This window comes from Colletotrichum paranaense (genome assembly GCF_030867605.1).
Source record: "Colletotrichum paranaense strain IMI 384185 chromosome Unknown Scaffold_6.1, whole genome shotgun sequence".
Classification (NCBI taxonomy): domain Eukaryota; kingdom Fungi; phylum Ascomycota; class Sordariomycetes; order Glomerellales; family Glomerellaceae; genus Colletotrichum; species Colletotrichum paranaense.
Window position 1 is genome coordinate 1,098,796 of NW_026848964.1, and position 25,442 is coordinate 1,124,237.

At 51.8% G+C, this 25,442-nt stretch overlaps 12 protein-coding genes across 12 annotated transcripts; 7 read left to right on the forward strand and 5 right to left on the reverse strand.

Moving 5' to 3' along the window:
- Window positions 1-1,706: 1,706 nt before the first annotated feature.
- On the forward strand, window positions 1,707-2,525 carry CPAR01_07997 (uncharacterized protein; the record flags this gene model as incomplete). The annotated part of the gene is made up of 1 exon (XM_060492266.1): window positions 1,707-2,525. One exon carries the CDS (start codon window positions 1,707-1,709, stop codon window positions 2,523-2,525), a length of 819 nt encoding a protein of 272 aa, XP_060348636.1.
- Window positions 2,526-2,854: 329 nt separating this feature from the next.
- CPAR01_07998 (40S ribosomal protein S22) lies at window positions 2,855-3,175 on the forward strand (the record flags this gene model as incomplete). The annotated part of the gene is made up of 1 exon (XM_060492267.1): window positions 2,855-3,175. One exon carries the CDS (start codon window positions 2,855-2,857, stop codon window positions 3,173-3,175), a length of 321 nt encoding a protein of 106 aa, XP_060348637.1.
- Window positions 3,176-3,996: 821 nt separating this feature from the next.
- CPAR01_07999 (uncharacterized protein) lies at window positions 3,997-6,610 on the forward strand (the record flags this gene model as incomplete). Its single annotated transcript, XM_060492268.1, has 2 exons — window positions 3,997-4,153; window positions 4,224-6,610. The coding sequence occupies 2 exons, from the start codon at window positions 3,997-3,999 to the stop codon at window positions 6,608-6,610; spliced, it is 2,544 nt and encodes an 847-aa protein (XP_060348638.1).
- Window positions 6,611-7,336: 726 nt separating this feature from the next.
- Window positions 7,337-8,207, reverse strand: CPAR01_08000 (uncharacterized protein; the record flags this gene model as incomplete). Its single annotated transcript, XM_060492269.1, has 3 exons — window positions 7,337-7,530; window positions 7,589-7,778; window positions 7,845-8,207. 3 exons carry the CDS (start codon window positions 8,205-8,207, stop codon window positions 7,337-7,339), a joined length of 747 nt encoding a protein of 248 aa, XP_060348639.1.
- A 312-nt stretch (window positions 8,208-8,519) lies between these two features.
- On the forward strand, window positions 8,520-8,768 carry CPAR01_08001 (uncharacterized protein; the record flags this gene model as incomplete). Its single annotated transcript, XM_060492270.1, has 2 exons — window positions 8,520-8,588; window positions 8,640-8,768. The coding sequence occupies 2 exons, from the start codon at window positions 8,520-8,522 to the stop codon at window positions 8,766-8,768; spliced, it is 198 nt and encodes a 65-aa protein (XP_060348640.1).
- Window positions 8,769-9,252: 484 nt separating this feature from the next.
- Window positions 9,253-9,390, reverse strand: CPAR01_08002 (uncharacterized protein; the record flags this gene model as incomplete). The annotated part of the gene is made up of 1 exon (XM_060492271.1): window positions 9,253-9,390. One exon carries the CDS (start codon window positions 9,388-9,390, stop codon window positions 9,253-9,255), a length of 138 nt encoding a protein of 45 aa, XP_060348641.1.
- A 1,033-nt stretch (window positions 9,391-10,423) lies between these two features.
- On the forward strand, window positions 10,424-12,468 carry CPAR01_08003 (prolyl oligopeptidase; the record flags this gene model as incomplete). The annotated part of the gene is made up of 3 exons (XM_060492272.1): window positions 10,424-10,525; window positions 10,584-11,326; window positions 11,382-12,468. The coding sequence occupies 3 exons, from the start codon at window positions 10,424-10,426 to the stop codon at window positions 12,466-12,468; spliced, it is 1,932 nt and encodes a 643-aa protein (XP_060348642.1).
- A 162-nt stretch (window positions 12,469-12,630) lies between these two features.
- On the reverse strand, window positions 12,631-14,172 carry CPAR01_08004 (uncharacterized protein; the record flags this gene model as incomplete). The annotated part of the gene is made up of 2 exons (XM_060492273.1): window positions 12,631-12,724; window positions 12,767-14,172. 2 exons carry the CDS (start codon window positions 14,170-14,172, stop codon window positions 12,631-12,633), a joined length of 1,500 nt encoding a protein of 499 aa, XP_060348643.1.
- A 1,979-nt stretch (window positions 14,173-16,151) lies between these two features.
- On the forward strand, window positions 16,152-18,113 carry CPAR01_08005 (uncharacterized protein; the record flags this gene model as incomplete). The annotated part of the gene is made up of 4 exons (XM_060492274.1): window positions 16,152-16,191; window positions 16,286-17,616; window positions 17,679-17,878; window positions 17,939-18,113. 4 exons carry the CDS (start codon window positions 16,152-16,154, stop codon window positions 18,111-18,113), a joined length of 1,746 nt encoding a protein of 581 aa, XP_060348644.1.
- Window positions 18,114-19,458: 1,345 nt separating this feature from the next.
- On the reverse strand, window positions 19,459-20,270 carry CPAR01_08006 (uncharacterized protein; the record flags this gene model as incomplete). Its single annotated transcript, XM_060492275.1, has 2 exons — window positions 19,459-19,714; window positions 19,771-20,270. The coding sequence occupies 2 exons, from the start codon at window positions 20,268-20,270 to the stop codon at window positions 19,459-19,461; spliced, it is 756 nt and encodes a 251-aa protein (XP_060348645.1).
- Window positions 20,271-22,773: 2,503 nt separating this feature from the next.
- Window positions 22,774-23,133, forward strand: CPAR01_08007 (uncharacterized protein; the record flags this gene model as incomplete). Its single annotated transcript, XM_060492276.1, has 1 exon — window positions 22,774-23,133. The coding sequence occupies one exon, from the start codon at window positions 22,774-22,776 to the stop codon at window positions 23,131-23,133; it is 360 nt and encodes a 119-aa protein (XP_060348646.1).
- Window positions 23,134-23,568: 435 nt separating this feature from the next.
- On the reverse strand, window positions 23,569-24,427 carry CPAR01_08008 (uncharacterized protein; the record flags this gene model as incomplete). The annotated part of the gene is made up of 3 exons (XM_060492277.1): window positions 23,569-23,984; window positions 24,028-24,124; window positions 24,200-24,427. 3 exons carry the CDS (start codon window positions 24,425-24,427, stop codon window positions 23,569-23,571), a joined length of 741 nt encoding a protein of 246 aa, XP_060348647.1.
- Window positions 24,428-25,442: the final 1,015 nt, after the last annotated feature.

Consider the following 25,442-nt stretch of genomic DNA (forward strand, 5'->3'; position numbering starts at 1 on the left):
TCAATGCATCTGCGACATTACATTCCAAATCATCTTGATCCAAATCGCCAGCTGACAGTATCCCAGCTCTGCCCGATCCCAACTCGAACAAAAGCATGAAGCCATCCGGAAAGCTTCAACTATCCTGTCTAGCTAAACACTGCCGCGCTCACTGCCTTGCAGAGTGCCCGACAGATGAAGTGACAAATAGTTTTTGAAAGATAGTTGAACAGTATTGGCTCATTTCCGCGTCATTTCCCCAATAGGGCGCAGCCTGGTTCAGTTGACGGGGCCCCAGATGGAGTTGAGGCTGAGTCTGACGCGCTGACGTAGTCTGGCAGACTTACTGAAATGGTCGAATCGGGTCACCACATCACCATCAAGTACAGTGAGATATCACTTAGTGAACCAGCGAGCCCAAAAGAACGCGGAAAAGCTGTCAGCTTTGATGCGGTCAAACTATAGACATTCACGGCATGACGACCGGACATCACACTTTGATGATGGTGCCGACCGCGCCTTCCGGAAATTCACATCGCTTGCTGGACCTTCATCTGATATTGTCTTCACCACCTGAATAAACGGAATACACATCGGAAGGAAGCTTCATATACCCCCTCAGTCCCATTGCTGTCACCAGCCAGTAGGCGCCCATCTAGGTCGATAGGTCAGGTCAAACTGGCCGGGTGGTGGATAGGCTAATTGCCAATAATCAATTACGCCCACAGCCTACTCGACGACAGGCTCCGAGTTCGAGTCCCAGCATGTGCACCAAGAGATGTAGTTACACCGGTGGTGAACTCTTTTCTTGGTTTGTGCATCGACCTTTTTGAGTACTAATATGTATTTACCCGTGAACGTAGTACATGCACAGCTCCCAGTTGCTTGAAGTTTCCCTTGGCCCTCAGGGGATTAATATATTACGACTTCCCTTCATTTTTGGAAAAAGTTCCTCCACTTGTATTGACCACCAGACCACAGATGTTGCTGGCTATTTAATGAATTTCAAGATGATCAGGATGACGCAGGGACAAAGTCTTCGGCTGCAAGGAGCAAACCACAAAGACGCAGGATGCTCCATAGAGAACCTGTCGTCTCTGTGTGATTAAATTCAGTGGCTTCCTGCTATGCCTAAGTCTATTCTGTCCGGGTTTCCCCTCAAGTCTCTTTCCGATCTGCTGACCACAATCTAGACTCTGGTGTAGTAGAAAAGCAGAACAACTACCTATATTAAACTGCCTTCTTTTCGAGTCCTTCCTCCCAGTTTTGAAGCGAGTGATATTCCAGGATTTGGGCTCATATTTAGCATGAGTCGTAATTACCATGAAAGAGAGCTCTAGCAAGTTTTTTCTCATGATTCTAGCGATCGCAGCAATTATGTTGCCAAGTATTCAATGACAATACCATCAGATCGTCCGGCATAAGTCTGCTCTATTTGTTATATGTCAGTGCGCTTAATTCACAAGTGCTATTGAGTATCACATAACCCGTCGGCGTAAGAGTCACGTTGGGGCTGAGTAAGTGCCCACGCCGCCACCTCGTATTTCGGCAGGGAGTCTGCAATATTGAGTCAACTAGATGTTAGCTCGTGTCTGTATATGCAAATGGTGCTACATATACTGTGCAAGGGAAGTCCTGTCCTGTTCCTCGCACAAATGCCAAGTAATTCGTCAAGGAACAAAGTTTCCCGACTCTTTTGATTGTCATCCTGTCCATCCTCCACTCCCATGGCGCCGGGAACATCTCCCCGCAACATCGCTCAAAAGCCACGCCTCTTCAATGAAAGCGAGCTCCGTCGCTTCGAAGACTGCGCCAACGAAAACGAGACCCTGGCGGATTGCTGGGCAGGCGACCAGATCGTCATCGTAGCCTGCGAGCTATCAGACAGATACCAGTACGCCGACCAACGCAATTCCAGAGCGATAGAGATAAATGTCATGTCACCCGCAGACAAGCCTATATGGCGGTCCTTACCTTTGGATGACAAGAAGCACGACGCCTTCAAGAGGAGTTGCAGCACCAGAACAATTCGCATGCTGGAGAAGTCGAAAGTCAATAAGAGTCTTCAGCCGAAGCCGTGGTCGTGGTTTAACGCTGCCGCTGCGCATGAGACGTTTGAGCTCTACGAGGAGGAGGCGAGAGCTAAGGCACAAGAGGCGTTTGATGCGCTGGGTGGTCCGGCGTACGCGACGGTGTGCGTTGTGAGCTACGATCTTCGGGAGACCATGGCCGCGCTGGAGTTGTTCAAGGTCAAATTGCCCTCCAAGGTTGTGTTTGTGGACTTGATCAAGGTACTGGAGCACCAGACGAGGGGCGAGGAGGTCCTTCCGGAGCGGCTAAGGAAGTACACCGATGACAACATTGCGATGAGGAACGGGAGGCTTGATAGGCGGCCTGGGACGCCCAGGGGCTATCTCGGGATGCCGAGTATAAGGTTGTTGGAGGTAGTTGGGCCTGCTGCCGAGAGCCATAGGGCGGATCATAAGAAGCTCGCAAAGGAGAATGTGGCCCTGGAGAAGATTGCTAAACGGATTCGCAATGGATAGATTTGTGGACTCCCGAGGTACTCTGACATTGGTTTCGTTATCTTAGCTTCTGTGTAGTGGGACAAGGTCAACTTCCTTCCACATCAACGACTTCGATCGACAACGGCAGTGAGGTAGTTTGAAATGAGCCAATGGCAGATCCGATGTTATAGAGCCACTGCATTTGGAGTCTTTCTTCGTTCTGTTGTAATTGAAGCTATATCAAGGCAGACGAGCCGAAGCTTGGAGCTACAACTTCACACAGGTCTAAGATAGTCCGCGCAAGCGCCAAGTGGTGCTTCGCCCTTCCTCCAAGGTCATCGTCAAGTTCCTCCAGCTTATGCAGCAGCATGGCTACGTGTCTGACTTCGAGGAAGTCGATGACCACCGAGGCGGCAAAATTGTCGTTTAACTCAACGGCCAGTTCGTCATCAATGTCTCCTACCTGTTCTGCGAACCACTCATGGCTGACCCTTTTCAGCTTGAACAAATGTGGCGTCATCAGCCCTCATTCCAACGTCCGACTGGGAGACCTGGAGAAATGGGGTGTCCGACTTCTGCCTGCCCGCCAGTTCGGCCAGGTCGTGCTCACCACGTCCGCCGGTATCATGCATCACCACCAGGCTCGCAGAAAGAACATCTCGGGCAAGATCCTTGGGTACTTTTACTAGACACTCCCAGACATTGAAACATGTCGTATACGGAGCCTAGGCATTGTGAGGGGGGTTTAGCATTTAACATATCGGAGAACTTGTTCAAGGAACTCTAGAGAACCCCTCGATGAGGAAAACTCAACCGAAAACTCAATAGCAAGACCATTGCATTGACAGAGATACTCTTCTTTGAGGCATCCCATCGTGACATCCCTTGATAACCTGAACGCAATTTTTGCTTAATCCAGCGGACCGGGAGCAAATTACTTGATCCACGATGTCCTTGGATCAGATGCAGGGTTGGCATGGCGTATTCCATTTCCAAGCGGATTTTGACGAAAATGATCGGGATACTTGATTAGGTAAGTGAATGACTTGCAGGCATTCTCTCATTGGGTCCTTCCATATGCAAGTGGACCTTCTATGGTATCCTTATCGATAAGAGCCACGCAACACCGGGCAGTTGTAGGGGGTCCACTCATCTCGAGTTGCGCCTTCCCCATTTCCGCTTGAGATGTGTGGGGAAGGGGGGCATTTTTGGGGGAGGAGCAGCTCAACGCGCCCATCCCCCGCGCTATGCCAGACACCTGAGGCGCAACTCTGCCAATCTCCAATTCCATCTCATCTTGCGCCCACCTCTCGTCTCCATCTCACCGGCTGTCGCGAATATCTTCAGCTCGCTCTGCGCAACTTGCTTGGCGTTCCAGAACGTACCCGCACCCCTTGCTCATGAGAGTATCACCACCTAGAAAGGTACATACGGGCTCAGCAAACCATAAATACGAGCTACGCTTAAGGATCAAGCGTCTCTCTTGACGATGCTCTCATGACCGTTGCCGATGGCGAGCCATCCATCTCCCGGCCAGCCTGGTGGTGCTGCAGCCAACTACAAGCGTGCAAGTCGCAGAGGTGCTCCTCGGCGGTTCGTCTGCGAACACCCGGGTTGCGACAAGTTATACTCGAGAGCAGAGCATCTCCAGAGGCACCAGTTGAACCGTGAGTCAACTCCCCTGTCCAGTCGCAGCCCTCGTAATGTCACAAGGTGCGGCCTGACGTCTCTCCATAGACAATCCCAAAGAAATCTTCATTTGCGATATCCCTGGTTGCGATCAGAAGTTTGTCCGCCTTGATCTGCTGTCGCGTCACAAGAAGCGTCACTCATCATCGTACATCCCTCGAAATCGCGCGCCCAGCTTCGCCTCTGCCGCATCTGGCAACCAATCCGGCCCGGCTGTGTCATCTCCGACTTCAGGCGCACCACCACGGCCAGCATTTCCTCAGCCTTCAACAAGCGGTCCTCATGATGCCGCCATCCTGCTTACTCCCGACTCTGCTACGCCCACGCCGACAACGGGTGCATCAAACCCGTCCCTTGCTCAGCATGTCAATAGGATCAGCCAACCTACCACATGGCCGTCCATCGATGATATGGCTGTCGAGATGATGCGACCGAAGCCCGCTTACTACGGACGCGATCAGATGACCCTCCCCGAGGCACCGCCTCTTATGCCGTCGTTTGACCCGAGAGGATTCCAGCCCGACGAGGCACTTTCACGAGAGAACTTTGCCGTCTGGCTATTTGACTCTCAAGCAAGCTTCAGCGACTTTAATGGAGTCGCCAACCTCCCCTTCCTCGAAGGTGGCCTTGAATCAACTTTCAACAACAACATTCCCTATGACTACGAGTCACTGACAAGTCGTTCACAGCTTGATCCGACGCCACCTCGGCAAGTTGAAGTTAGTGACGAACTCATCAGTGAGCACCGGCGGCAGGAGGTCCTGAGGTGGTTGAAGGTCTTCCGGCACAAGCAGCCCAAGTACGAACCGCGTATAGTCAGTCTTGTACAGGAGAGCAACGGAGACTTGCCTGCTCTGAGTCTCGAGATGATGAGAGATTGTTTACAAGAATATTGGAAGAGGATCTCGCCACGCTTGCCGATCGTTCATCAGCCAACATTTTCTTCGAACCGCTGCTCCATCTTCTTGCTACTCGTGATGATTGCTTTGGGAGCTGTGTCATTGAGCAGCAGAGACTCAACTGGCAACTTGGAACCGTACGGGGGGCTGGCAGACGTGATTATTTCCAGCAGTCGATGGGAAATTCTCACTCACGAGGAAGCTTCGGCGCCGGTGGGCCTGTCCATAGCTCAAGCAATGCTGTTGCTCGAGTTCTACGAGAAGATATTCTCTTCCAGACGCATGCACGAGAGATCGCATATATACCACTCGGCTCTGTTGAATCTTCTTAGGAGAGGAAGCCCTCTAATTGGACGAGCAGGGAGCGAAACGCCCCCAGAGGAAGAAGCCCCGGCGCTGAACGAAGGACCCTCTTCAGACTCAAGAACATGGTGGATTCGATGGGCCGAGAGCGAATCCATGCATCGCGTCGTTTTTGCGGCCTTCATGATGGACACTGTCCATGCAGCCATGTTCGGCCACAACGCCGATATGGCTCCGCACGAGATACGACTACCTCTACCATGCGACGATGGCTTGTGGACAGCCGCGACCCCGAATGTCTTCCGACAACTCGACGGGAACTACAGAATGTACGGCATCAAGCAGGTATCCTTCCTCGATGGATTGAAAAGTGCTTTACACGGGCAGGAAGTCAAAACACACACTTTTGGACGCATGATTATCATGTCGGGGCTGCTCAGTGTGGGATGGCATCTGTCCCGTCGAGAGTCTCACCTCAAGTGGCTTGACCTGCGCACACCCAGCACGGAAACCCACGACAGCTGGAAAAAGATACTTTTCCGCGCTTTCGACGAGTGGAAAGAGTCCTTTGACAGCGCTGTTGGTGCGAACGATCTATCCGAAGGGCTAGGACAGCCATCAAGCTCCAATGGGCCCATCCACTCGGCCGCTGTTCTCTACCACCTAGCCCATATCAGTCTTCACGTTGACATCGTCGATTGTCAGGTATATGCCGGCGCAAAACGATTGGTCGGTCGCAAAGTCTCAACTCGCGATCATGCCAATGCTGTTGCAAGAATGAGGACCTGGTCGAATGCACCATCCACTCGACACGCCGTTCTGCATGCTTTCAGACTACTCTACCGGGTTCTCGTAGACCACAAAAACCCAAAACGGCGGACGAGTAGCTTCGGCGCTTTGCCTGAACCGGTTTCTGTTTACTACTCCTGCCGCAGCGAGCCGGATCCTCATCGGCCGTGGATCATGTACTATGCGGTCTTGACAATATGGTCTTTTGTACAGGCTCTGGGCATCCCCAACAGGAATACGCCCCTGGGAAGGTATAGCGAAATTGCTCGTTACCTGGCCTACTTCTCGAATTTGGAAGAGTTGAACGAAGAGGCCACGAGGGACCTTAACGAGAGGTTGCCGGAACTATTGGACCTGCTCGAGACAAGCTTTAAGCAGTCGCACTCGGAGCTCCTCAGGGAGGCCAGTGAAAGGCTCAAACTTTGCCGCGAGATGTTAGTATGAACGTGGTCTTGCAATTCCGATGAGCTTCTCGGTGATGGGGATGGTCCCGAAGAAGGCTTTGCCAGCACGCAAGATGAGAGACGAGTGCTGTATGCGTCAGGCGCGGGAAGAGCCTCCGTAAAACTCGCCAGTGTCGCGTCGAAGCGCAATGGCGCCTGAGCAGCGACGAAGCTGATGATGGATGTATGTTGCGGATGCTAGGTCTCGTGTCATTAACCATGTGGGATGTACTGACTCGCTCTTTAGAACCAAAACTGGATTGCCCGTGACTCTCAAAGTCTCGACTCAGCCCTTGGCTTGGGCAAGAAGGTCCTACGTTGCCAACATCTATGTTCTTACCAAGGATTCATGGCCAAATCATAGTGTTTGCGGCCTCCGACGTGAATGTGTCAAAGGGCCATCAGATGTTTGTGAGCATCATACTGTCCAAGACAGATAGGATTGTACAGGATATGAATCTGGTGTAGGGGTATTATCCTCGACGGCTTTTGAGAAAAAGGAGTAATCCTGAGACTACTGATAATATACAAAGAGAACTTGAACTATTCGTCGACGAATATCTGTTACAGGATGAATGAGTTACAGTGTGTGTTCGGCTTGCTTCACTCTCGTCGCTTCTTTCTATCACAACATGGCCGCTACTCCGCGGCACCAACACGCATACGACCTCATCGCAAGCCATACCCTTGCGGATGAGCTTTCCAAGTCAGGAGCCAGGTCCTATCCCTATGCAGCCGCACCGGCAGCAGCACCAGCCTGCGGGAGGAAGAAGGCGAACTCTCCATTCATGTTGGCAACCTTTAAGGTCAACTCATTCTCCTCGGCTTCGAATTCGAGTTCACCGAGAGCCGGGTCGATGATGAAGGCGTTGAGTTCCGGGAAGAGGCGGCCTACTTGTCCCTTGCTGATATCGAGGGTATCTACATCTCATGTTAGCCCACCACTACCAGTCAAGCAGGACTCAAGAGCCTGACTCACTTCCTGGGTTGAGAATGTAATCAATCTTTGAGAGAGTCACACCCTGTGCGCCTTCCGCGAGGCTGACTTTGTACGACACCGCCTCAATAGCGGTGAAGCCCGCGGGAGGCGGCGCAGGAGACCTGTTTTCTGTCACGGTGAGGGTTCGACCGACTGCGTTCTGGAACTCGACCTCGAAACGTCCATTTTTCTGCGAGTAATGAGCATCAGATATTTTGCGTCTTGAGATACCCTTTGATGAGAGTCTGAGACTTACTGCAGGAGGAAAGAGAACATCTTGCTTAACATTCGCGCCGCCTAACCGCACGGGAACGATGAATTGCCCTTCAATCTCCTTTTCGTTGGGATCCTTTGCCTCCTCGCCGCCGGCAGCGCCGCCTTCTGCTCCTCCGGCTGCACCTCCTTCGGCTGCGCCTGCCTCGCCTGCGGCAGCTTCTTTTTCGGTGGCTTTTGAGGGAGTTGTCGCGGCGCTTTGTGCGATGCTTCGGTCTGCGAGACTGGAATCCGTAGAGACTTGCGCGATACCGTTGTTTCGGGGGGATATTTCAGTAGTCGAGATTGGCAGTGACGCTGCCAGGAGGAGTTGGCATGAGATCGTGGCAAGTGTTGAGAGCCTCATTTTGAAAACTGAAAATGAAAAAAAGTGAATTAATATCAGAGTGAAAGGATAGATTGTGAAAGAGATCAACGCGGTTGACTCGTAATAGCGGGCTTGCCGCGGAGAAGAAGAGTTGGTGAGAAGTGAAGTATACTGGAATGAGAACAGAAAAGAGCGCAGCCATCACGATGAACGCCGGTGGGCGGCACCTAGGTACTCAAAGAGCTTATATGCCCAGACGAACTGATTTCGCTGATAAGATTCTCTCGTCTACGACAGACATGCGCGGGGTTTGGTTGTGAGGGCCGCCGACTCGCCAAGAAGGACGGCATCATGAAACCCACACAAGACCGCAAGGATGCGCAAGTAGACGAGTCCTCCCCCACCATCCGCGCCGCCAAGGTGCGCCAAGGTGCATCTCGAGAGCCTCATGATGAACAAATGCGGTAATTTGGGGGGGTTGTCACCTTGCGTGCTGCGCAACGGCGGGCGGCTGGTCATGCCAGTTTGTCGTTGAGCTCCGGCATTGGCGCTGCTTGGCGGTGTGGCAACTCGTCTCTACTTGTCGTTTTCGGGTGGTAACTCATGCGGGGCAGAAGCATCGACCACTGGAACCAACGACGAAGCGATATTGCAAAAGTACGAGTTGATGTTGAAGTCGGGTTGTTCAAGAACCGTTCCATTAGAGGTGAGTTACGGGTTATCTTGATCGTGGCAGAATGGAGATGCTACAAAGACTAAGGTTGCGATCCTCTGATGTTCGTCTGATTCCCATAAACAGCGCTAGAATTTCGCCGTTGTTAGTCGACACTAGCCACCACAAACCCTTGCTTTACTACCGCCCTTTCTGAACTGTCCCCTAACGATCCTGAATTTCGGTTGATTTTGAAGGGGCAGAATCCGAACCCCTTCACCAAGTCTCAGATGACAGCTGTCGTAGGCTAAACTTAGACTCTCAAACGTGAGCGATCCTTTGGTCGAATCAGCACACTGAAAGACCAACGGACCCCCTGTCCTGGCCCCCAACTGCCAGGGTGTCCAGCACCAGAACAGGCCAACAGCAACTCTACCCAGGCCGGCGGATAGCGCTCATGCGACCAGTTGCTCCGTTCACCGTAGCGCTTGCGGTGCTGCGATGCTTGCGCGAGTTGCCGCGCCGGCTCAACTTGCACCAGACTGAAACGCGGGCGTTGGATGGCGCCATGGAGCTGGTTCAGATTTGCGCAACCGGAACCCCCCTGGTTCTGATCAACTCTTGGATCGAGAATTCCTTCTCTTTTGTGCGCTTGGTAATCTTGGTAAAAGCTTCTTGTGCTCGAGGCGAGAATTAGAGCAGCTGGGCTTGCTTTGAGGAGCGACTACACAAATTACTGAAGAAGGAATTAGACGGGTAATTAAGACGAGTTTTTTGGAATCTGGAAAACGATGGAGGATGAGTCAGGAGCATTTCTCTCTCCAACGGCATTTAGTTCGCCTTGGCAATCAGCCCATTTTGACTCGGTCTTCGATTCTGGCAATATCCCGGCGATTGGAGAGCTACGGTCACTTGTGCGGCTAAGATTTCGGCCGGATCGGTTTTCGTCCAAGCTTGACGTCGGGGGTCATCTGCGATTAAGCCATGGTTTCAACGATTGAACTTGAAATCCGACTTGAGGCTGTATTTTTAGCCTGAAGATGGGTGAAAATATTCAGCCATGATCTCTACTCGATAAGAATGCTTGAGTTAGTACATACCCTCAAGGGTGAGGCTCAAGTAAAGACCTTGGCCGCTTGGTGAGATTAGATCTTGCAACTTTTATACAGAGTAGGCAGCATGGTTTGGTTGCAATAGCTGCCTCTTAGAATACGGTGTCAGTAATGATGAAGCACAACACAGAGTTCCTCATTCACGTTGAGGGTGCGTTACCTTCTCAATCAAATGCTTCGGGCTGGCTAAGTCGCTCAAGAGCATCCCGGACAGCAACGCCGATACCCACGGCAAGCTTCCCCCACTGTCGGATGGACAGCACGGCCAACATCGGCTTAAAAGCGGGGCCTCACCGAAGTTCGCTACCGGCAAACCCGGCACATGTCTCCTGCCTATCTCGGTCGTGCAACTCTCACTTCACGTAAGCAACATCTTCAGCCCCTCAAACGACTGGTGACTCACGTGTGGCCGCGTTCTTCCACGTCGACTTTCGAGTATCTCTCCCACCATCCAAGATCGCACAATTACCTTCTTGCGAATTATCTGCGTCATGGTAACTAAACGAGTGGCCCGGTATGGCGATTGGGAGAGCCCAATCACTGTCGATACTGTGACGTCCAAGAGCTGGTCTGTATCATCGCCTCGAGTCCATGTAAGTGATCTAGGACGCGTGACGACCAATTGAAGTGCATTTACTGATTGATGCAAAGCGTCAATCGGGACGGGCGTACTTCATTGAGTCGAAGGATGATGGACGTAAGGTTTTCGTTGAGATTACCAAGAACGGTGGCCTCAAGGATCTCCTACCAGCACCCTATAGCGCCGGCAACACAGTTTACGAATACGGTGGCTCTACGTACGACGTCGCCGCGGATGGTCGCATCATCTTCTCCAACCGTGACAACACCGTCAAGTCCCTTGACGTCGACACTGGCAAAGTCGTTGATCTGACTGGCGACTCGAAGCTACGATACTCCAACTTCAGCGCCAACCCCACGAACCTCTGGGTCTTGGCAAACCAAGAGGATCACACCATCAACACGCCTCACGAGATTCGGAATTACGTCGTCGCTATTCATGTAGACACCGGCGAAGTCAAGCGCGTTGTTGAGGGCGCTGACTTTTACTACACCCCTCAGTTCAGTGCTGACGGGAAGAGGCTTACCTGGATGGAGTGGGATCAACCCAATCTCCCATTCGCATCCGCCAAGATCTTCGTTGCGGATTGGACGTCAGAAGCGACAGTCGAGAACGCGGTCTTGGTTGCTGGCAATAACCGAGAAGGCGCTGCTGAGCCACGATGGGGCCCGGACGGAAGTTTGTTCCTCGGCATTGAGGTTGATGGGTTCCGGAGACTGTTCCGTCTAGCTCCTGGCGCCGAAAAGCCTACACAAGTCAAGTTGAGCGGACTGGATAACGCTGAGATCGGAGAGATCAGATGGTATCAGGGAAGGTTGGTAGACACGAAAGCTTCCAAGTTGCACGACGTATAACTAACATCGCCATAGTCAAACGTACGCACCACTTTCGGAACGTTACGTGGCTGCGGCAGCGATAACTTTCGGCGAGGCCCAGCTCATCCTCATTGACCTTGAGAATAACGATTGGAAACCCATCGGGTCATCTGGCATTTGCGGCATTGTCAACGACGCGATGGCTCGCCTGGACGACAGATCTTTGCTCCTTGTTGCGGATGAGGCCGGCTCTCCATCTGCTTTGTACAAGATCGATATTATCAGTGGAAACACAACGATTCTTCGAGGAACCACAGACGAAAAGCTGGACGATGCACTATTTTCAAAGCCGGAGCTTGTGAAGTTCGAGTCGAAGGGGAAACCATCTCGCACAATCTACAGCACCCTGTGGATGCCAAAGAACCCCAAGTTCATCGCCCCGGACGGCGCAATACCTCCTTTAGTCATCTCCTCGCATGGCGGGCCAACAGGCTACACCGGCTCTGGTCTCAAGCTGCGAACTCAGTATTTTACTGCACGTGGCTATGCCTATCTCGCGTTGAATTACACGGGCTCGACCGGCCACGGCAGAGAGTATCGCGAGGCACTCTTTGGAAAATGGGGCATCGTCGACGCCGACGACGCAGCTGAAGTCGCCAAGCACTTGGTTGAAGCAGGCAGAGTCGGCAAGGTGGGCATCGTCGGTGCCAGCGCTGGAGGCTACAACGTCCTCCAGGCCCTGGTACGCCATCCCACAACCTTTGACGCCGGATTCTGCGTCTGTGGTGTGAGTGACGTCAAGAAGCTGGACGAGTCCACGCATAAGCTAGAGTCCGAGTACATGGGCGCGCTTGTTCTGGATCCGGGTATGACGGACGAACAAAAGGAGGAAAGATATCGTGAGCGAAGCCCACTCTACCACGCCGACAAGATTGGGGCTCCGCTGTTCCTCCTTCATGGTGTTGCGGATACCGTGGTGCCGATCGAGCAAGCCCGGCTCATCTACAAAGCTGTCAAGGATAAGGGAGGGGATGTGAGAATCAGGGAGGTTCAGGGCGAGGGCCACATGTTTGGTATGCCTGGAAGCCCTCGCCTTTGGCTAGAGGAAGAGGAGACTTGGTGGAGATCATACCTGCTCTGATAAATATTGGGAGAAGGCACTTCTTATCAAGCTTCGATGCCATATTCCATTCACTTGAAATGAGGATAAAACCGGACACAGCATAAGTCTATTAATTTTTAAACTTGCTGGGAGTAAGCAAAACTCTTCTCGCATGCATAAAGCTGGCAAAAGACCTGAGGACTAACACCAGTCGTCATCGTCGTCGTCGAGCGACTCTCTGCAGATCATCTCAAGATCTCTCTTCTTCTCCTTGCGCCTCTGCTCAGCATCATATCTTGCGGTTGTTCTCTTAAACCAGAGAATACCCCTGTTCTACCTCCGGGGATTGGTCGCACAATGTAGGTGAGAAGTGTCCATATTCGGCTGAGTGTGAGGCGGCTCGATGTCAGCCGTCTCGGCGTCGTCCGACAAAGTGTAATAATACCCAGTAAGCCTCAGCTCGGCACCCTCCTCCTCAGTCAACCCTTCCTCCTCTACCACCTCCCTAAACCATCGGTGCCATATCTTTGATTTGTGGTGACTGGGGTACATACCTTTCAACTTTTTGAATTCTTCGTCCTCAAGGTGTTCTTTCCAGGCAAGTTGCCGTGCTTCTTTGAGGGATGCGGGAAGGCCGTGGAACTTGACAGAGGAGTATTTACCCTCACCCAAATCGAGGCGGACGAATCTAGTTTCCTTGCTGTCAATGATGGGGCGGAGACACCATTGGTAGACATGTTGCTCGTCAAAATTGCGCAAGCACGTCTCTATGATGACCTCGCGAGTGCGACGAAGGAGGTTCTTGCTTTCTCTGGCGCGCGTCTTCCAAATGTCGATGCAAGGCTCCTCGTCAGAGCTTCTCAGCTCCTGAACAGTTGGCAGTCTGGACGAAGTCTCGGCGTAAATAGTAAAATGCTTATGGTCATAACACTCTTCAATATGCGTGCCGGCGGGGTATGAAAATAGATTATCCTCCCACTTGCGAAATGGAATGAAGTCGACGAGGTTTGTATTCAGCGCGGGTTTCTCTGTCGCAAGTTGATGGAACCCATCGAGGCAGGTTTCCAAAGCAATAGTGGGGACCTCGATCGCCTTCAGGTTTCGGCACCTCATCATCGTCAGCCAAAATGAGTCCCATGGCACCGGGCCACATCCCTGTGTGGTATCACTGGCGAACCGGACATTGCAAGGCGTACCGCGCTGGTCAGCACTCAACACAGTGATGGAAGAGATGAGGTCTCGATATTCTGGCCGGACGAGATGGTTCAGGGCCGTGATGGCCTCGTGGCCGCTGAGAAAACTGAAGTTGTTTTGGGACCAGAAGAGGGGTGCTGCTTCGGCGTGCACCTGTCTATTGGTCAACAGTAGCCCGAGTCCCTTGCGCTGATCGCAGCGGCACATGGTACTCCCAGACCAGCAATAACCATCTAGATCCCATATAAGCCGGTGAGGCTCCTCTGAAATAACGATGTCGTTGAGCAGGAAAGCGGGAGGCTCTAGCAGTCTAAGACGATCGGAATGCCAGAAGCAGTCAGATTTGTGTTCAATGTCCCTTCTCTTGGGTTCGACGAGTATGAACTCATAGATGAGGTAGCGGATGTCAACTGGGAGCTGACCGAGGCAGAAGAGTCCCTTCCGAGGTTGAATATATTTTCCAGGCGTACGACGAATGTTAAGAGTTAGGGCGGACATGGCTGGCGTGATTTTACCTGTGTTGTCCAGCTTGTTGGGAGAGTTCGTCATGATAGTCTGTCGAGGCTTGGTCGGAGGACAGTGGATGGGTTTCTTGGGACTGAAGTCGTGTATTTGTGAGTTTGTTTTGTGTGTTATGTAGATGTAAAGTGCTTGATAGTGATCTGTTTCATTCAGTTCGCAAGTAGCCGGCACCTTCCTTTTCTATCTAGGATTCATTACAATAACGCTCAGTCTGTGAGACGAGCTGACAAAAGACAATGATGAAGAACAGTTGCCATGGATTTCGTCTTTACTTGCAGCATCTAAAGCAGTCTTTGGGATGTCCGGGTTTATTGGATGAACAATGCCTTGTATGCGTAGTTCTTCGGTCAAGGTCAAAGAATCTTTGAAAGTGGTACCCGGCTCGCCTTTTGAATGAGCACGGGTTCTTTTTGAAGCAGACTTCGAGTACATTCTTGCAGGACGTGGACGAAATAGAATTTCGTTTGTTCCGATAGGGACTGTTCAGTAAGAAAGCCTGCAAGGAAATGTTCCTCGTGACAAGCTGCCCAAGAAATTACAGTGGAATAAAGGTGAGGAAAATTCTTCGAAGGAAGCCCGTGTATGCTGAAAGATCTGCCTTGTTGTGGCTCCATGTCAGAGGCATATTTTTCGCTTACTGGATAATTTGGGAGAGCAGCGACGGGATGCAGGCGAAACGAAAGAGTCGCAAAGTAAACATTCATACATCCAGGTCTAATAAGGCAGTTGGCAACAGCTGAATTTTGCATTTCAGACCAGCGTGCTAGCAATCCGGATCTGTGATTGAGATGATTGATGTAGCTCGCCATTATCATTAGGAGTTCGTCCTGTCCTCAAAGGAAATCGCTCACCTCATCCAAACCCCTCATTGTCAACGGTCGCCACCAGACGGGCGCTGAATCGCGATCGTGTGGGATAGACCAAGACCACTAGCTCCAACAGCCGAATCCGCCACCCTAAGAACAATGGATCCAAGGAGGCAAACATGGCTCTCGCTCCATGCAGAAGAAAAAAACTCAAACGTTCTTCTCTCCCCTCCGACTTCACCGAGACTAAGCAGAATTTCTGTCCGCTGATATCAAGCAGTCTTACTCCGCAACTGACAAGTCCTAGACCACAATTCTCGATCCACAATGTCGACACGATAACGCTCGAGACCTCGCTTGTGGATATCGAGCATGCGAGCCGCGATGACATCCCAGTAAGAGCTGCTGTAAGCTAAGCCACAACCAGTAGGAGGGGCGTAGGATCAATTGGATGAAAAGAACAAAGCACCAACGCAACTCCTCACTCCCCGTCTCTCACGCCGACGGGCTGCTCGTAGGCGTCACTTCGAGACAAGGCAGCGCAACCGTGCTCCTTGATCTCCTCACAAAAGCCATGTTTCGCGGTCCAGGCTAAGGGAGGGAGAGTTTATCAGTCTCAAGGCTCTGATTCGTCCGGTTCACGCATCCTCTAGCTCGTGTCGATGCGATCAACCGCGTCCAGAAAGCAGGGAATCCAACCAAGGGTATGTCATAACCGAGCATCATCTCAGCTGTCCACTGCGAGCGGTGACTGGGGGAGGGCAATTTGGGGGACTCGGGAAGAAATGTCGAGAAAGAAAAGCTGCATGTTTGGCTATGTTTCCCTCGCTATCCCTCCCTCATCGTGCGTCGGCGGTGCATGTGGTGCTCAGAAGTGTGGCGGGTGTTTCTGGGGTCGATTGGTGTCTCGCATAATGGATGGTCAATCTAGGCCTATCAAACCCCCGGGACAACCCCAGACTCGACGTCACAGACGGTGGACGCACGTCAGCTCACACCACCCTCCTCATCCTTTTCCATCTACGTCATCCCCAGAAGCTGCCACGGAGCTTCGCAGTGTATATAGAGCATCAGCCACACCAGAAAGAACAGCCTTCAACAAGCCAACTCGAGGCAACTCACTCTGTGAAAACCAAACTTGTCAGACTATCGTGAACCCGAAACACAGAGTTTTCCTATAGTACCACATATTATTCCATCATGCCATCATCAGTAAAGAACCACAGTGCTTCTGTGGAAGGTTAGTCAGCCCTGCAAATCACCTCACCCAGATAGATGGCCAACTGGAAGAGTTGTGAGGTTGCATCCGTCACTAACACGACTCGTCCCACCAGCCGCAACTCCCCACAAGGTCTCCTCCGCCAAAAAGGCAACGGCCGCTAAAGTCGACGAACGGAAATCGCAAGTGACGCCAAAGAAGGTCTCCTCAGCCACAGCCGCCGCTAAGGACAATGTATCGACCAAAGACCACGCTACCACGACGCCGGTAACGAAGAAGGTCTCTTCCTCCACACACAAGCCCACATCATCGGCCTCAAAGCCTGCAGCATCAGCTTCCAAGACTGCATCGTCTGCATCGAAACCAGCCACATCCTCCGCTCACAGAACCGCGGATCACGCATCCAAGACCGCTTCATCATCCGCACACAAGACAGCCGACCATGCTTCAAAGACGGCCAAGTCAGCATCGCACACTGCTAGCAAGGCTGCCAGCGGCAGCAGTGGCGCAGATCTTGTCAAGAAGATGCAGGAGAAGAAGACTACCCAGTACACAGAGACGACTGGCTCAGATATCGTGAAGAGAATCCAAGCTCGCAAGGCCGCGGCCGCAAAGGAAGCGGCCAGGAAGGAAGCAGCAGCAGCACGGACTCACGAAGACAACCTGCCCAAGAAGAAGCCCGCAGTCGCCGCGGCACCACAGGCTGTACCCAGGGCTCCCGTCACAGTACCCAAGGCCGCGCCCGTCAAGAAGCAGGCCGCCCCTATTCCCGCACCTGCTGTCAGGAACGTCCCTGCCGCTACCACTAGCCCTGCCAAGGTCGCGAAGAAAGAGAAGGTCTACGCCCCTGGCGCTCTTGTACCTACCGCAGAGCACGAGGCCCGGAAGGCCAAGGCTGCTACGCCAAAGAAGGAGAAGCAGTACCACCCCAGCGCTCTCACTCCCACGAATGAGATTGAGGCTCGTCGCGCAGCGAAGAAGGCTCAAGCCGGAGGTCCTGTGGGCCAGGTCACGGATACCGTCGGTAAGACCGTCGGAGGGGTTGGCAAGACTGCCGGTGGAGTCGTTGGAACTGCCGGCCGGACCGTTGGCGGAGTCGGACGCACTGCCGGTGGCGTTGTCGATGGCGTCGGCAAGGCGGCTGGCGGCACTGTTGACGGTCTTGGTAGAACCGTCGGTGGCGTCACCAGCGGCCTCGGTAAGCAGGTCGGTGGTACCGTCGGAGGACCCCTTGGAAGAGGTGTTCAGGGCGCCACTGACGGCCTTGGCAAGACTGTTGGGGGTGCTACCAGCGGCGTTGGCAACACTTTGGGTGCCGCTACTGGTGGCTTGAACAAGACGTTGGGCGATACTACCGGTGCTCTCGGCCGTGGAGACTTGATGGGCACCGTCGGCGGTGTCACTGGTGGAGTTGGAGATACTGTTGGAGGTGTTGGCAAGGGATTGGTGCGTCATCATCCAGTACTCGAATGGCTACGTGGGATACCTTGATATTAACATGTTTCCAGGGTGACACTGTCGGCGGTACGCTCGGAGGTGTTGGTGCCACAGTTGGCGGACCGGTCGGTGGCATCGTCGGCGGAGTCGGCAAGGGCGCCGGCGACGCAGTCACTGGTATCACTGGAGGCTTGGGCAAGGGCGTCGGCAGACTTGGCAAGGGTGATGTCCTCGGCGGTGTCGGTGAGGTTGTTGGCGGCGTCGGCGATGGGTAAGCAATTATTCTCTCCTGTTCAATCGCGATGATTTCGCCATACTAACTTTGACACAGTGTTGGCGGCCTTCTCGGCGGTGTCCTCGGCGGTCTCGGAGGCGGAGGTCAGGAGAACAGCGGCGGCCTTCTCGGAGGTGTGCTTGGGGGAGGTGGTGATGGAAAGGACGGTGGCGGCGGCCTGCTCGGTGGTGGTGGTGGCGGCAAGGGTGGTGGAGGTCTGCTGGGGCTCTGAGCTGTCATCGATACGGAACGTGTAACAAGTTTGTAACATCATTTGGGCGATGGGCGATGATTATGATGGAAAAGAGATAAGAGATTGCGTATCACTTCCTGGAAGGTTGTAAAACAGGCAACAAATCAAGCGAACTTTTTCAACTTCATAACATGGGTTTTCATGTTCACAAAGTCATGTTAGACTGCGATCTAAAGGTTCGTACGATTCAAAGCGTATCAGAGAGCATGAATCTTCTCGGCGCTTTTCGTATGTGGTTGATTGACAGGATTCGACTTATAGTGTCAGTGATATCCAATTTAGTCCCACAAGGGCCCAAAGAACCTTTTGTTTAGTTACCGGTTTGAAGCGAGCTACAAATGTTGATGAACATGTACCGCGGTGTGATACGAAATACTTGACTGTGAACATTTCACTGAAGTCACAGAGGCCATCGCACTCAATTGTTGGAGACCCTGTCACACCAATCCCATGGATGTGGTGACCCCTTGGCCACTTGCTTGCCTCCTGGATTAAGGTGAGACACGCATCAGTCCTTGGCTAGCATAGTCCCTGGGGTCTAGATTCCAATAGACTCTTCACTTTTCAAAGTTGGTTTGTAAAATTGTTATTCATTCCAGTCTCACAGCACCGCGGCACATGTCAGGCATTTTGATACCTGCCGTGGCCAATTCAAAATAGCGCAAAGTAAGTGGTCGGAATAAGACATAGGCGCTTCACAATAAACTTTGCTTGTTCAGGTGTAGACGAGGAATATTTGGCGCAGTGACAAGACAAATTGAAGAATCGAGGGGCACGAGACGTGATCGGGACTGGAGATATCACCTTGTCTAGCGATTGACATGAACCTTGATTCACTGAACACAGAACAGGTCTTAACAGCCGTGATCGGGTTTAATAGAAGGAGTCCGGATTTCGCATTTGGGATTTCGTGTTGGCTATTGTATTAAGTCACCTCAGATAGTAATTGGTTTTTCACTAAATACTTACCCAGCGGGAGACAGTGTCTGAAGGAATATTCGTGTAGAACGACAATTTTACAGCGAGACTGGAATCCATCCAAATCTAGGATGGTCAACCATCGATCAACCATGCAATCTATCGTTCATCTCATCGCCCAGTCGTCTTTAATCAGGTAAACCTGTCACATAGACCCAGGCCCTGTAGAAAGTCCCCGTTTGCGAAAGCTCATTTAGACAAGTAATGTGGTATTAAAATTACGGAATAGGTATTATGGGATCAACACCCTTTTACACTAGTTATAACACCGCCATCGCCGGCACGATGTATAATAAAGCCGATATGGTATAAACACCTTTCAGCCCCTGCTTCTAGGGGAAGTCTTCTAGTTCTTGTCCTCGGGGCAGTCCTTCTTGTAGTCGTCGCCAAGCTGGCCGCGGACAGCACCAGGTACCGCAAGGCTTGAGTGAACGTCGGTGAAGAATCCCTCGGGGTTCTCCTCAATCTGGCTGACCTTGAAGCCTGAGCCGGTGTCGACACCGGTGGCGTTGACGCCGGTGACGAAGGGGCCGGTCAAGCAGCCGACGCTGCGACGGACGTTCTGATATCCCTCGACGGCGACCGGGTTAGGGAAGGCAATGCTGGTGAGGTTGAGTTAGTATTCTGATTCTATCAAGCGATTTGTACATGTGCTTACCGAGGGGGGCCAGCCTTGCCCTTCTCCGCCTGGTGGATGTGGGTTGCCGTACGGGCGGGGGACTGGTACTCGCCCTGGAAGTTGACCAGGGTGATGTTGTAGCAGATGACATTCTCCTTGGAGTTGATGCCGTAGTTGAAGTAGCCAATGGCTCCGGCCAGTCCACCAGTGAAGGTGTTGTTGTTATCAACGACCTGGTCAGGTGTGGCGATCACGTCGTAGGTCGAGGTGAAGTGAAAGGGGCCAGAAGAGCCCCAGCTGCCCTTGCCTCCCTTCTTGGTCCAGCCGACAGCGTGCTTAATCTCCTCGACAATGGGAGCGGCGGAGGCAGCAGTAGCCAAAGCCAAGGGGATGATAGCGAACTTCATTGTGATGGTATGGGAGATAGTGAGTGACTGGGGATGAATGTACAGTTGGGATTGATAGATACTAGAAGAGGTGGATGAAGATGAAATGATGTGATACAGATCGGAACCTGGTAATAATGAGGGAACTTTCATCTCTGTATATGTAGTAAACCTCGATATCCAGCTACGAGCTACACCTCAGGTGCATCTTCGGCAAGTACGGTCATTTCCCCTCAATTCCACAGCGCCTCTACACTCACTTGCATCACTGCTACGGCCTGGTGATGTGTTCGCTCAGCCAAGAACCGGAGGAACGATCAAGCGCTGTACGCCGGCGCCATTACCGCGGTCTGGGCTGTTGTGATGAATGGGCCAAGGGAATTGAGATTGCGGTGTTTGCCTCCCGTTCTCCCGTAGTCGCCGCGGCGCAGCAAATCGTCGAAGAGTTGGGAGCTTCTTGGCACATTTTCCTAATCCGGGGAACATCGAATACCAGAAGCACGGTTATGACGCCGCTGATCATTTAGGACTCGGCAGCGGAAGCGCGACTTGCCGTCCATAAGTTAACCAAGTGGGAGAGTTTATGTCTTGTTTAGGTTTGTCCGGTAGCGTCAATATTTCGAGGCAAGCTCCTTGGCGGTTGCTTGGCCCTCTCCCCCAAATATGCTCACCGCGACGCGCCGGATCGTTTGCCAATGCAGCCCAACAGAAAATCTGACGTGGGAAACACTTGGCCTTCACGGCTTGCTACTACGGACATTTGAAGATCAATACTCCGTTGGCAGTTTTGACGATCTTTTCCATCCCACCCGCGCCAGAACACAGCCCGTTTTGGGCGCCCTATCAGGAATCAATTGCTGGGCATCTTCCGGAAAGCCTCACATCCGACGGAATATCATCTAAAACTTAGTGAAATACTTTTTGTGCCTTTTTTCCTTCTTCTCCCTCCCAAGATCAATTCAACCCTATTTTTGCTCGGCATTTGTAAGAATGACACCGGCGCTGTTGTTGGATCAGCAATGGTCTTGGCGATGAAGCAGAGCCAATGAGGTGAGACCTGTCTGACATCGCTGGGAGCACGTTATTTCTGTGGTATGAAATCGCCGGTTTTTTGCCCTTCAACTAAACTCGACACCCACTAAGTTCCATCACAAAAGTTGTAGGGAAAACAGGTTCTTGTCACTCGACTGACTATTGTGTGGTGGTTTTCGATGAATCAAGCACAGCTTCCTCGCCGAGCTCCACGCAAATGTTCAAAGAGTATTATAATAAGTTGAAGACTATTTACTTTGCGTGTTCACATCCAACAAAAACATCAAGCCACGCAATTACGATTATTCGAAAGCGCATGCACGCTCGGTCTTCGCCATATGCACGAATTGGATGATCGGCAACGTTATTGACAGGAAACAGCCACAGCACCCGAGAAAAGACCGGTGAGACTCGAAGCTATTGGCTTTCGCCAACCCAGCTCTTGCACTGAAATACGCACAATTGTCAATGTGGCGAACATATGCTCTGTTGAGGCCATGAAGGAGAGAAAACACGTTCTGCTTCATGTGTAAGACTCCCGGCAGCAAGCTGGTCAGTAATTGGCGCCTTGGAAAACCATCTCAAAATGCAAGACCGACAGAAGGTTTCTAGAACGGGTTGACATCGGTACGATTCTGGCCTCTATGCATTTGTATACTTCTTAGGCTACGACTTGAGGGACCAAGAATGCTGGTCGCACGTGGTAATGTCGTTGCTCAGCTTCATCAAGCTCTTCTCTCGGACAGTCATTGAATGTGAGTTTTCATGGCTCAGGCCACAATCGCGACGAATGAGTCTGACCCACGACGAAAGACGCAGAACAGCCGCAGATGATGCTCAGGTCTTCTTCACTGTACGTCCAGTTTAGATGCGCTTAATTCAATTCCAGACGGCTGTGTCGATATCAGAGGATAGCTGAATTTAGCAAACAGTTGCTCGGTTTCGCTGTTCCCAAAACAGACAACGTCATCCTTGGGTAGTGGTAGGGATGCGGTTGCCAAAATTTGGTTGCTGACCGCAGCCATCAATTGGTCGCTGAAGAGACAGAACTCACATTTGTGAAGAACTGAGGCAAGGAGACATCAGCGGAAGTTTCGGACCCTGAAGGCTGCCAGTAAACAAGCTTTTCAAAAGGGGCTGATCACGAGCTGGAATACAGGGGATATCCAAGACTTTCAGATGAGTTGCTAAGGCTTGACAAGTTGCAATAGCTCAACCTCCACACTAAAGATCTCCAGGGACGGGGAAAAGATTCGTGAACTCGCCGATTATATGGGGTAATCATGATATGTTTTATTAACATCATGCTCAAAGTGCCCAGTAATGATCCGCGGAGTTGAAGCACGAGCCACATTCATAAACTCTCCGATATTGAAAGTCTTCTCAGAATGCTTGAAATCATCACGAATAGCTCGCGATGGGTTCGTAGCTTTCATCTAGCGTGCCGTTCATCCGATTTTCGAGCGAGTCACAGGGAATCTCAGCTCCACGGGTTCCGGGCAAGTCTTACGGACCCTAGACCCCGCTTCAAGATATAAAGACTGTTTGCCAAGCCCTTATGTCGAGATATTCCCTACACAACCAGCATTCCTATCTCATCACTTGAACTCCAAATCTCCGAAAGATGTTCTTTTCACTATACTCTACGCTTTTGGCATTCGCCGGCATTGCTGCTGCTGCCTCGCTCGAACCCACCGCGACTCAAAGCGAATGCACGACAACAATAACGGTTCTCGATCCTGGCTTCACTGGCGATTACCAGCCGACGAGCACTATCACAATCTACAACCAGACAGTCACAATTGGAAAGCCTACAGACTGCCACGGCTGTAACCACGTCACAACCACAGTGGAGCCGGCGCCTTGGTGGGGTGGGATCGGCCCGGAGATCCAGAAGGTTATCTACGTCCACGCAACGACACCAACTACGATCACATCACCCGTCTGTGCGACATCAACGCCGTCCTCTACGACTGCTGCATAGCCCCGGAAGTAGTAAAAGAGCAGGTTCCTGAAAAGGAGTTTCCACTAGATTGTATTTTTGAAGTTAGGGTAATTGGGTTCTGGGTCGGTTACATGTTCACACTTAGAAGAATCAAAAGTTCAACAAGGAAGTCATTGCCCTTGTCCGAATTCCAATATCCCTAGCAATTTCACGGCTGTAGCCTAGTAGGCCAACGGTGCCATCAAGTGACTCGAGCTTTTGAAAGAGCTCCGATGAAAGAACACGGAGACTCGAATATAAAGAAGTCAGATATCAGAACTAGACTATTCATTCAGCTGCCCTCTTCATGTTAATGGATGACGATGGGCTAAGTACACTTCTTGAAGTTAAGTTGCCACGCAATGATTCTAATTCTCAGACACTGTATAGCCCGGTAAACGCTTCCGATATCATTCAGGCACCGCCATGATCTTCTCAAATCCCACTTTCATCATTGTCATCTTTCTGAGGTCTTGTGATTTCGATAGAGTACACGTTTATTTTGAACCTAGCATCCTCACTCCAATCGCCATACTGCAGGTAAACCTCCTCATCGCTTACTTGAAAAGTCCTTTTAGGTGGACTCGACAAGCCTAAGCCTGGCCTCCGAGAAGGATAGTGATGTTTCACTAGATCTTGTCTGCTGATGTTTTCGTAGAAGAAACCGCGTGGCGTTCCTGTTCCTGTGAAAGAGTCACGCAACTCCCAGACGCCTGGACCTCGGTCATCGTCATCCGAGATGCGCACAATGTCTTCGTAGGCCTCGGTTGGAATGTTGGGGATCTCGTCTTTGGGATAACCGTGGGCTATCAGCAAAGCATCGGCTGACTGGCGGCTTTTCAGGCCATTGTCTGTGAGCATTTGCCATGTAGTATGTATACACCACGTACGGACCCGGAGGAAGCCACTCGCGTGGGATATCGCGTCGGACAAGTCTAGGACCAGTAATCTGCTGGCTAGCTTCTTCTTCGTCTTCGGAAGGGTCCCCCCTCTACGTAGCAGGGTTCGAGTGGTTTTCCCGGGGTCAGTCTTCCCTCGGCATTGCGAGACGCCAATCAGGCCTCACCACTGCCAGCCGCCCATAGCCAACTCCATACTCTGCCGTAGTGTTTTGCCCGGCACCAAAGTCCCCGTCGGCCCTGTAAATTCTCGTGGCACTCATGTAAGCTGCACCGTTCTCCCTGTTGATTGCCGCATTTTGCCTTTCTCTCTCGACCTTGTCGGTCAGGTTTGGAATCCACTTCCTTTCTCCATGTAGACGGTCGATGTAGATGGGGCGCCCGTCATGGGCCATTTTCTGAAGATCATCCGAGCATCGAAGGAAGGGAAGTTTATCAATCTTCCCCCCAAGTAACTGTCGGCATCGATGGGGCTTCAGCTGTAATTTGAGGTGGAAATGTGCCATATTGAAAGGTTCGCTTTTCGTATGAAAGTGACCACGTTGTGAAGCCTTCGGGGGCTGCTTTCTTATAGCAGTCTGTGCATATGTTTTTGGTGTCCAACCGGCTCATGGGAGGCCGAAATGGCCCTGTCTCAGGAGCGTTTATCTCTCGCCCAAATATCGGGTGTTCAGGTACGAGGCTATATTCCCGTGCTTCCTGTACAGCCATCTCGTGAAGAAGCTCAAAATCTCGGTAGCTTGGGGTCATCCCCTGCCTTCTTGCGACTGGAAAGACATTTGCACTTCCCGGTGCTGTCGACAAGACAATTAAGGTACTCAGCAGTACCGGGTATGGGGCCTACCGGGTCAGTCGGCCACATGTTGCGATCGTTCGATGACATGATGTCGTACTCAAAAGTGCGGCGGAGGCACTACATGGGCTTTGGAAACAAGTTTGCAGATGTGTCGTACTCTGGTAGCAATTGAAATGTATGGGGACCCTCGCCCATACACGCACTGCGGCGGCGGGAGGCAAACTTGAAATAGGATGACGGTGTTCCGAGGTCGCCCAACCTGGTAGGGGCGATGATGGTGACTGGCCCTATTTTGGCAGGGAGTGATATGTAACGTATAGGAGATAGAGCCAACGGCGTTCCCAACATTGGCACTGTACTGCTACAAAGCCAGCCGCATTCCAAGTCGCCTATTTTGGCATCAGTTTCTTTGAATACAGTGATCACATTGCTTCGTACGTATTAGCATCTTGCAATAGTTCGGGACCAAAGGGAAAAGAAGATATTGGGATTTTGCTACTTGACTGGAGTGGAACCGGGTGAACTGGACCTACCTATTCAAGAATCAATCAATTCTGCATCACGAATTTTAGAAGTTCGTTTAACTCGCTTACAGTACATGAGCATCTTCTAAA